At 41.2% G+C, this 12,340-nt stretch overlaps 1 protein-coding gene across 1 annotated transcript in view; it reads left to right on the top strand.

Moving 5' to 3' along the window:
* Nucleotides 1-12,340, top strand: part of LOC124012274 (MAP7 domain-containing protein 1-like) — a 92,200-nt gene that overhangs the window by 55,877 nt on the left and 23,983 nt on the right. The window contains exon 10 of the mRNA XM_046325739.1: nucleotides 3,206-3,334. Within this exon, the coding sequence (XP_046181695.1) occupies nucleotides 3,206-3,334 (129 nt within the window). The remainder of the gene's footprint in view (nucleotides 1-3,205; nucleotides 3,335-12,340) is intronic.

The raw sequence follows: 12,340 nt of genomic DNA on the forward strand, positions 1-12,340 counted from the left end.
ATCTTAGGTAGAGGAGATCTTAGATGGAGGAGATCTTAGGTGGAAGAGATCTTAGGTGGAAGAGATCTTAGGTGGAAGAGATCTTAGATAGAGGAGATCTTAGGTAGGGGAGATCTTAGATTGAGATCTTAGGCGGAGGAGATCTTAGATAGAGGAGATCTTAGGTAGAGGAGATCTTAGGTAGAGGAGATCTTAGATAGAGGGGATCTTAGATAGAGGGGATCTTAGGTAGAGGAGATCTTAGGTAGAGGAGATATAGGAGATCTTAGGGAGAGGAGATGTTAGGTAGAGGAGATCTTAGATAGAGAGGTCATCAGGTTGCTATAATATATGTCATTATCTCGTCATCCATTCTTTTTGAAGGCTGTCCAAGTCCTCTTCCACCCTTTGGATCTCCGCCATCAGAAGTTGTCATGTCACTCATAACTGACTACACGCAGTCAGCTTTTATTGATCTTCCCGAACAAATTCAATACTCAGTCAAGTCAATACTAAATACTTGACACAGAATGTCCTCTCTTCAGCAGACTGATATTTTCCAGGATCTGCCACATGAAATCCAGTCGACTAGGCAGTGGGTTATACGTAGGCCTATAATAGCCTGATGGTTTTTTAGAGCCCCATGACTTATCTACCAGGTGTTCACTGTATCAGGCAGCAGCAGTAAATGTCTTGCTGCATTGTAGGAGAAAATAAGCCGCCTCACTGTTGCTTAGCAACAGGCCCGGGTCCAAGTTGGGTTATCAACCATAAAACACTTTGTGAAAATTATCTGTCCAAAATACAGCGAAGGTGACCCCTGGTCCATTAAATAATATGAACCAGTCAATGTCATGGGATGGTCAAAGCTTTTCAGTGTTTTCCATTCACTGATCAGTACCATCCTAAATGTGCTTTTACATGCATCTGCAGAAATGAAGTGTCACGACTCACGCTTATCATCAGCTTCTTGGTGTTGTCGTTGTGATTGTGAACTTTCTGTGCTTGGGAGACTGTGTGTGTGTGTGTGTGTGTGTGTGTGTGTGTGTGTGTGTGTGTGTGTGTGTGTGTGTGTGTGTGTGTGTGTGTGTGTGTGTGTGTGTGTGTGTGTGTGTGTGTGTGTGTGTGTGTGTGTGTGTGTGTGTGTGTGTGTGTGTGTGTGCGCGCGCATTCAATGTTGTTATTACAGGATAATGCTTAATAAGAGGACATATTGAGGTGTTCCTCTATAAACAGCATTTTTTCTGATTCCAGTTTCTGATTCCAGTCTGACTTCATTGCTGAGCAAAGAGTCAACGGGGCAACATTCTGTGTGACAGCCCTAAGGGGGCTGGTAAAAAGAAGGGCACTAAATAGGGGTTATGGTACCGTTTGGGATGCTCCTTAACATAGCTGACTGGACCCAACAATTAGGCTCAATTTGGACTCAGATTTCCACCAGTCTAATGTCCATTGCTCGTGTTTCTTGGCCAAGCACGTCTCTTCTTCTCATTGGTGTCCTTTAGTTGTGGTTTCTTTGCAGCAATTTGACCATGAAGGCCTAATTCACGCAGTCTCCTCTGAACAGTTGATGTTGTGATGTGTCTGTTACTTGAACTCTGTGAAGCATTTATTTTGGCTGCAATTTCTGAGGCTGGTAACTGTAATGAACATATCCTCTGGAGCAGAGTTAACTCTGGGTCTTCCTTTCCTGTGGCGGTCCTCATGAGAGCCAGTTTCCTCATAGCGCTTGATGGTATTTGCGACTGCACTTGAAGAAACTTTCAAGGTTCTTGAAATGTGTAACGACGTTTGTCTGTTGTATGAAGAGAGTCAGACCAAAATGCAGCATGTAGGTTACTCATGACTTTAATGAAAATAATCGCGGTACATGAAATAACTGTATAAGAAAACAACAAACGAAACGTGAAACCTATTACAGCCTATCTGGTGACTACAACACTAAGACAGGAACAAACACCCACAAAATACAACGCGAACTCAGGCTGCCTAAATACGGTTCCCAATCAGAGACAACGATAAGCAGCTGACTCCAATTGAGAATCGCCTCAGGCAGCCAAGCCTAACTAGACACACCCCTAATCATACACAATCCCAATTAATACAAACCCCAATACGAAACACAACATATAAACCCATGTCACACCCTGGCCTACCCAAACATATAACAAAAACACAAGATACAATGACCAAGGCGTGACAAAATGTTTCGTATTGACTGACCTTCATGTCTATAAGTAATGAAGGACTTACGTTTCTCTTTGCTTATTTGAGCTGTTCTTGCCATAATATGTACTTGGTCTTTTACCAAATAGGGCTATCTTCTGTACACACCCCCTACCTTATCACAACACAACTGATTGGCTCAAAACATTAAGAAGGAAAGAAATTCCACAAATTAACTTTTAACAAGACACACCTGTGCATTGAAATGCATTCCAGGTGACTACCTCAAGAAGCTGGTTGAGATAATTCCAAGAGTGTGTAAAGCTGTCATCAAGGCAAACGGTGGCTACTTTGAAGAATCTCAAATGTAAAATATATTTTGATTTGTTTAACACTGTTTTGGTTACTACATGATTCCATTAGTGTTATTTCATAGTTTTGATGTCTTCACTATTATTCTATAATGTAGAACATAGTACAAAAAAACCCGTAATGAGTAGGTGTGTCCAAACTTTTGACTGGTACTGTACATGTGGGTGAAACATCTCCAGATTTCTCCACCTGTCCATCATGTTTAACTGGAGTGAAGTCTGTCTCCACAGTATGTAGTAAGAGTGGTCAGGGTGAAATAGCTACAGTTATTAAGTGTGATCAGACGGTGACCAGTTTGTGTTGCGGGATGAAATGCTGTGCTGCAGTGTTGTCAGTGAGTGACTGGGGAACGCTGGGTAATCTGGTGGTGCACTACTTGGGAGTCTAATTCTGGGGACTCTGCAGTGTTGTCAGTGAGTGACTGGGGAACGCTGGGTAATCTGGTGGTGCACTACTGGGGAGTCTAATTCAGGGGACTCTGCAGTGTTGTCAGTGAGTGACTGGGGAACGCTGGGTAATCTGGTGGTGCACTACTGGGGAGTCTAATTCAGGGGACTCTGCAGTGTTGTCAGTGAGTGACTGGGGAACGCTGGGTAATCTGGTGGTGCACTACTGGGGAGTCTAATTCTGGGGACTCTGCAGTGTGTGTATGTGTGTGTGTAAAAGAGTGCCCTCTTGTGTCTGCCAGCTCGCAGTCTGCGTCTTAGTCCGTGGGAGAGCCGCATCGTGGAGCGGCTCATGACCCCCACCCTGTCCTTCCTGGCCCGTAGCCGCAGCGCCGTGACCCTGCTCAACACTAGCGACTCCCGGGACCCCTGTGAGTGACCTCTGACCCCTACAGGAACCTTTATCCGTTCTCTCCCTTATTTTCCAGGGAAGGGGAACTTACAGCATACATACACCAGACTACCTCTAGTTACAGTACAGTATACACCAGACTACCACTAGTTACAGTATACACCAGACTACCACTAGGTACAGTATACACCAGACTACCACTAGGTACAGTATACACCAGACTACCACTAGTTACAGTACAGTATACACCAGACTACCACTAGTTACAGTACAGTATACACCAGACTACCACTAGTTACAGTACAGTATACACCAGACTACCACTAGTTACAATATACACCAGACTAAAACTAGTTACAGTACAGTATACACCAGACTACCACTAGGTACAGTATACACCAGACTACCACTAGTTACAGTACAGTATACACCAGACTACCACTAGTTACAATATACACCAGACTAAAACTAGTTACAGTACAGTATACACCAGACTACCACTAGGTACAGTATACACCAGACTACCACTAGTTACAGTATACACCAGACTACCTCTAGTTACAGTATACACCAGACTACCACTAGTTACAGTATACACCAGACTACCACTAGGTACAGTATACACCAGACTACCTCTAGTTACAGTACACACCAGACTACCACTAGGTACAGTATACACCAGACTACCTCCAGTTACAGTATACACCAGACTACCACTAGTTACAGTACAGTATACACCAGACTACCACTAGTTACAGTATACACCAGACTACCACTAGTTACAGTATACACCAGACTATCACTAGGTACAGTATACACCAGACTACCACTAGTTACAGTATACACCAGACTACCTCTAGTTACAGTATACACCAGACTACCACTAGTTACAGTATACACCAGACTACCTCTAGTTACAGTATACACCAGACTACCACTAGTTACAGTATACACCAGACTACCACTAGTTACAGTATACACCAGACTACCTCTAGTTACAGTATACACCAGACTACCACTAGGTACAGTATACACCAGACTACCACTAGTTACAGTATACACCAGACTACCACTAGTTACAGTACAGTATACACCAGACTACCACTAGTTACAGTATACACCAGACTACCACTAGTTACAGTACAGTATACACCAGACTACCACTAGTTACAGTATACACCAGACTACCTCTAGTTACAGTATACACCAGACTACCACTAGGTACAGTACAGTATACACCAGACTACCACTAGTTACAATATACACCAGACTAAAACTAGTTACAGTACAGTATACACCAGACTACCACTAGGTACAGTATACACCAGACTACCACTAGGTACAGTATACACCAGACTACCACTAGTTACAGTACAGTATACACCAGACTACCACTAGTTACAATATACACCAGACTAAAACTAGTTACAGTACAGTATACACCAGACTACCACTAGTTACAGTATACACCAGACTACCTCTAGTTACAGTACAGTATACACCAGACTACCACTAGGTACAGTATACACCAGACTACCTCCAGTTACAGTATACACCAGACTACCACTAGTTACAGTACAGTATACACCAGACTACCACTAGTTACAGTATACACCAGACTACCACTAGTTACAGTATACACCAGACTATCACTAGGTACAGTATACACCAGACTACCACTAGTTACAGTACAGTATACACCAGACTACCACTAGTTACAATATACACCAGACTAAAACTAGTTACAGTACAGTATACACCAGACTACCACTAGTTACAGTATACACCAGACTACCACTAGTTACAGTATACACCAGACTATCACTAGGTACAGTATACACCAGACTACCACTAGTTACAGTACAGTATACACCAGACTACCACTAGTTACAATATACACCAGACTAAAACTAGTTACAGTACAGTATACACCAGACTACCACTAGTTACAATATACACCAGACTAAAACTAGTTACAGTACAGTATACACCAGACTACCACTAGTTACAGTATACACCAGACTACCACTAGTTACAGTATACACCAGACTACCACTAGTTACAGTATACACCAGACTACCACTAGGTACAGTATACACCAGACTACCACTAGGTACAGTATACACCAGACTACCACTAGGTACAGTATACACCAGACTACCACTAGGTACAGTATACACCAGACTAAAACTAGTTACAGTACAGTATACACCAGACTACCACTAGGTACAGTATACACCAGACTACCACTAGTTACAGTACAGTATACACCAGACTACCACTAGTTACAATATACACCAGACTAAAACTAGTTACAGTACAGTATACACCAGACTACCACTAGTTACAGTATACATTTACATTTACATTTAAGTCATTTAGCAGACGCTCTTATCCAGAGCGACTTACAAATCTACCTCTAGTTACAGTATACACCAGACTACCACTAGGTACAGTATACACCAGACTACCACTAGTTACAGTATACACCAGACTACCACTAGTTACAGTACAGTATACACCAGACTACCACTAGTTACAGTATACACCAGACTACCACTAGTTACAGTATACACCAGACTATCACTAGGTACAGTATACACCAGACTACCACTAGTTACAGTACAGTATACAGACTACCACTAGTTACAATATACACCAGACTAAAACTAGTTACAGTACAGTATACACCAGACTACCACTAGTTACAGTATACACCAGACTACCTCTAGTTACAATATACACCAGACTAAAACTAGTTACAGTACAGTATACACCAGACTACCACTAGGTACAGTACAGTATACACCAGACTACCACTAGTTACAGTACAGTATACACCAGACTACCACTAGGTACAGTACAGTATACACCAGACTACCACTAGGTACAGTACAGTATACACCAGACTACCACTAGTTACAGTATACACCAGACTACCACTAGGTACAGTATACACCAGACTACCACTAGGTACAGTATACACCAGACTACCACTAGTTACAGTACAGTATATACCAGACTACCACTAGTTACAATATACACCAGACTAAAACTAGTTACAGTACAGTATACACCAGACTACCACTAGTTACAGTATACACCAGACTACCACTAGTTACAGTATACACCAGACTATCACTAGGTACAGTATACACCAGACTAACTCTAGTTACAGTACAGTATACACCAGACTACCACTAGTTACAGTATACACCAGACTATCACTAGGTACAGTATACACCAGACTAACTCTAGTTACAGTACAGTATACACCAGACTACCACTAGTTACAGTATACACCAGACTACCTCTAGTTACAGTATACACCAGACTACCACTAGTTACAGTATACACCAGACTACCTCTAGTTACAGTACAGTATACACCAGACTACCACTAGTTACAGTATACACCAGACTACCTCTAGTTACAGTATACACCAGACTACCACTAGTTACAGTATACACCAGACTACCTCTAGTTACAGTATACACCAGACTACCACTAGGTACAGTATACACCAGACTACCACTAGGTACAGTATACACCAGACTACCACTAGGTACAGTATACACCAGACTACCACTAGTTACAGTACAGTATACACCAGACTACCACTAGTTACAATATACACCAGACTAAAACTAGTTACAGTACAGTATACACCAGACTACCACTAGGTACAGTATACACCAGACTACCACTAGGTACAGTATACACCAGACTACCACTAGTTACAGTACAGTATACACCAGACTACCACTAGTTACAATATACACCAGACTAAAACTAGTTACAGTACAGTATACACCAGACTACCACTAGTTACAGTATACACCAGACTACCACTAGGTACAGTATACACCAGACTACCTCCAGTTACAGTATACACCAGACTACCACTAGTTACAGTACAGTATACACCAGACTACCACTAGTTACAGTATACACCAGACTACCACTAGTTGCAGTATACACCAGACTATCACTAGGTACAGTATACACCAGACTACCACTAGTTACAGTACAGTATACACCAGACTACCACTAGTTACAATATACACCAGACTAAAACTAGTTACAGTACAGTATACACCAGACTACCACTAGTTACAGTATACACCAGACTACCTCTATTTACAATATACACCAGACTAAAACTAGTTACAGTACAGTATACACCAGACTACCACTAGTTACAGTATACACCAGACTACCACTAGTTACAGTACAGTATACACCAGACTAACTCTAGTTACAGTACAGTATACACCAGACTACCACTAGTTACAGTATACACCAGACTACCACTAGGTACAGTATACACCAGACTACCACTAGTTACAGTACAGTATACACCAGACTACCACTAGTTACAATATACACCAGACTAAAACTAGTTACAGTACAGTATACACCAGACTACCACTAGTTACAGTATACACCAGACTACCTCTAGTTACAGTATACACCAGACTATCACTAGGTACAGTATACACCAGACTAACTCTAGTTACAGTATACACCAGACTACCACTAGTTACAGTATACACCAGACTACCTCTAGTTACAGTATACACCAGACTATCACTAGGTACAGTATACACCAGACTAACTCTAGTTACAGTACAGTATACACCAGACTACCACTAGTTACAGTATACACCAGACTACCTCTAGTTACAGTATACACCAGACTACCACTAGTTACAGTATACACCAGACTACCACTAGTTACAGTATACACCAGACTACCACTAGTTACAGTATACACCAGACTATCACTAGGTACAGTATACACCAGACTAACTCTAGTTACAGTACATTATACACCAGACTACCACTAGTTACAGTATACACCAGACTACCACTAGTTACAGTACAGTATACACCAGACTACCACTAGTTACAGTATACACCAGACTACCACTAGTTACAGTACAGTATACACCAGACTACCACTAGTTACAGTATACACCAGACTACCACTAGTTACAGTATACACCAGACTACCACTAGTTACAGTATACACCAGACTACCACTAGTTACAGTATACACCAGACTATCACTAGGTACAGTATACACCAGACTACCACTAGTTACAGTATACACCAGACTACCTCTAGTTACAGTATACACCAGACTACCACTAGTTACAGTATACACCAGACTACCTCTAGTTACAGTATACACCAGACTACCACTAGTTACAGTATACACCAGACTACCACTAGTTACAGTATACACCAGACTACCTCTAGTTACAGTATACACCAGACTACCACTAGGTACAGTATACACCAGACTACCACTAGTTACAGTATACACCAGACTACCACTAGTTACAGTACAGTATACACCAGACTACCACTAGTTACAGTATACACCAGACTACCACTAGTTACAGTACAGTATACACCAGACTACCACTAGTTACAGTATACACCAGACTACCTCTAGTTACAGTATACACCAGACTACCACTAGGTACAGTACAGTATACACCAGACTACCACTAGTTACAATATACACCAGACTAAAACTAGTTACAGTACAGTATACACCAGACTACCACTAGGTACAGTATACACCAGACTACCACTAGGTACAGTATACACCAGACTACCACTAGTTACAGTACAGTATACACCAGACTACCACTAGTTACAATATACACCAGACTAAAACTAGTTACAGTACAGTATACACCAGACTACCACTAGTTACAGTATACACCAGACTACCTCTAGTTACAGTACAGTATACACCAGACTACCACTAGGTACAGTATACACCAGACTACCTCCAGTTACAGTATACACCAGACTACCACTAGTTACAGTACAGTATACACCAGACTACCACTAGTTACAGTATACACCAGACTACCACTAGTTACAGTATACACCAGACTATCACTAGGTACAGTATACACCAGACTACCACTAGTTACAGTACAGTATACACCAGACTACCACTAGTTACAATATACACCAGACTAAAACTAGTTACAGTACAGTATACACCAGACTACCACTAGTTACAGTATACACCAGACTACCACTAGTTACAGTATACACCAGACTATCACTAGGTACAGTATACACCAGACTACCACTAGTTACAGTACAGTATACACCAGACTACCACTAGTTACAATATACAGACTAAAACTAGTTACAGTACAGTATACACCAGACTACCACTAGTTACAATATACACCAGACTAAAACTAGTTACAGTACAGTATACACCAGACTACCACTAGTTACAGTATACACCAGACTACCACTAGTTACAGTATACACCAGACTACCACTAGTTACAGTATACACCAGACTACCACTAGGTACAGTATACACCAGACTACCACTAGGTACAGTATACACCAGACTACCACTAGGTACAGTATACACCAGACTACCACTAGGTACAGTATACACCAGACTAAAACTAGTTACAGTACAGTATACACCAGACTACCACTAGGTACAGTATACACCAGACTACCACTAGTTACAGTACAGTATACACCAGACTACCACTAGTTACAATATACACCAGACTAAAACTAGTTACAGTACAGTATACACCAGACTACCACTAGTTACAGTATACATTTACATTTACATTTAAGTCATTTAGCAGACGCTCTTATCCAGAGCGACTTACAAATCTACCTCTAGTTACAGTATACACCAGACTACCACTAGGTACAGTATACACCAGACTACCACTAGTTACAGTATACACCAGACTACCACTAGTTACAGTACAGTATACACCAGACTACCACTAGTTACAGTATACACCAGACTACCACTAGTTACAGTATACACCAGACTATCACTAGGTACAGTATACACCAGACTACCACTAGTTACAGTACAGTATACACCAGACTACCACTAGTTACAATATACACCAGACTAAAACTAGTTACAGTACAGTATACACCAGACTACCACTAGTTACAGTATACACCAGACTACCTCTAGTTACAATATACACCAGACTAAAACTAGTTACAGTACAGTATACACCAGACTACCACTAGGTACAGTACAGTATACACCAGACTACCACTAGTTACAGTACAGTATACACCAGACTACCACTAGGTACAGTACAGTATACACCAGACTACCACTAGGTACAGTACAGTATACACCAGACTACCACTAGTTACAGTATACACCAGACTACCACTAGGTACAGTATACACCAGACTACCACTAGGTACAGTATACACCAGACTACCACTAGTTACAGTACAGTATATACCAGACTACCACTAGTTACAATATACACCAGACTAAAACTAGTTACAGTACAGTATACACCAGACTACCACTAGTTACAGTATACACCAGACTACCACTAGTTACAGTATACACCAGACTATCACTAGGTACAGTATACACCAGACTAACTCTAGTTACAGTACAGTATACACCAGACTACCACTAGTTACAGTATACACCAGACTATCACTAGGTACAGTATACACCAGACTAACTCTAGTTACAGTACAGTATACACCAGACTACCACTAGTTACAGTATACACCAGACTACCTCTAGTTACAGTATACACCAGACTACCACTAGTTACAGTATACACCAGACTACCTCTAGTTACAGTACAGTATACACCAGACTACCACTAGTTACAGTATACACCAGACTACCTCTAGTTACAGTATACACCAGACTACCACTAGTTACAGTATACACCAGACTACCTCTAGTTACAGTATACACCAGACTACCACTAGGTACAGTATACACCAGACTACCACTAGGTACAGTATACACCAGACTACCACTAGGTACAGTATACACCAGACTACCACTAGTTACAGTACAGTATACACCAGACTACCACTAGTTACAATATACACCAGACTAAAACTAGTTACAGTACAGTATACACCAGACTACCACTAGGTACAGTATACACCAGACTACCACTAGGTACAGTATACACCAGACTACCACTAGTTACAGTACAGTATACACCAGACTACCACTAGTTACAATATACACCAGACTAAAACTAGTTACAGTACAGTATACACCAGACTACCACTAGTTACAGTATACACCAGACTACCACTAGGTACAGTATACACCAGACTACCTCCAGTTACAGTATACACCAGACTACCACTAGTTACAGTACAGTATACACCAGACTACCACTAGTTACAGTATACACCAGACTACCACTAGTTGCAGTATACACCAGACTATCACTAGGTACAGTATACACCAGACTACCACTAGTTACAGTACAGTATACACCAGACTACCACTAGTTACAATATACACCAGACTAAAACTAGTTACAGTACAGTATACACCAGACTACCACTAGTTACAGTATACACCAGACTACCTCTAGTTACAATATACACCAGACTAAAACTAGTTACAGTACAGTATACACCAGACTACCACTAGTTACAGTATACACCAGACTACCACTAGTTACAGTACAGTATACACCAGACTAACTCTAGTTACAGTACAGTATACACCAGACTACCACTAGTTACAGTATACACCAGACTACCACTAGGTACAGTATACACCAGACTACCACTAGTTACAGTACAGTATACACCAGACTACCACTAGTTACAATATACACCAGACTAAAACTAGTTACAGTACAGTATACACCAGACTACCACTAGTTACAGTATACACCAGACTACCTCTAGTTACAGTATACACCAGACTATCACTAGGTACAGTATACACCAGACTAACTCTAGTTACAGTATACACCAGACTACCACTAGTTACAGTATACACCAGACTACCTCTAGTTACAGTATACACCAGACTATCACTAGGTACAGTATACACCAGACTAACTCTAGTTACAGTACAGTATACACCAGACTACCACTAGTTACAGTATACACCAGACTACCTCTAGTTACAGTATACACCAGACTACCACTAGTTACAGTATACACCAGACTACCACTAGTTACAGTATACACCAGAC

The sequence above is a fragment of the Oncorhynchus gorbuscha genome, linkage group LG24, assembly GCF_021184085.1.
Source record: "Oncorhynchus gorbuscha isolate QuinsamMale2020 ecotype Even-year linkage group LG24, OgorEven_v1.0, whole genome shotgun sequence".
NCBI classification, from domain to species: domain Eukaryota; kingdom Metazoa; phylum Chordata; class Actinopteri; order Salmoniformes; family Salmonidae; genus Oncorhynchus; species Oncorhynchus gorbuscha.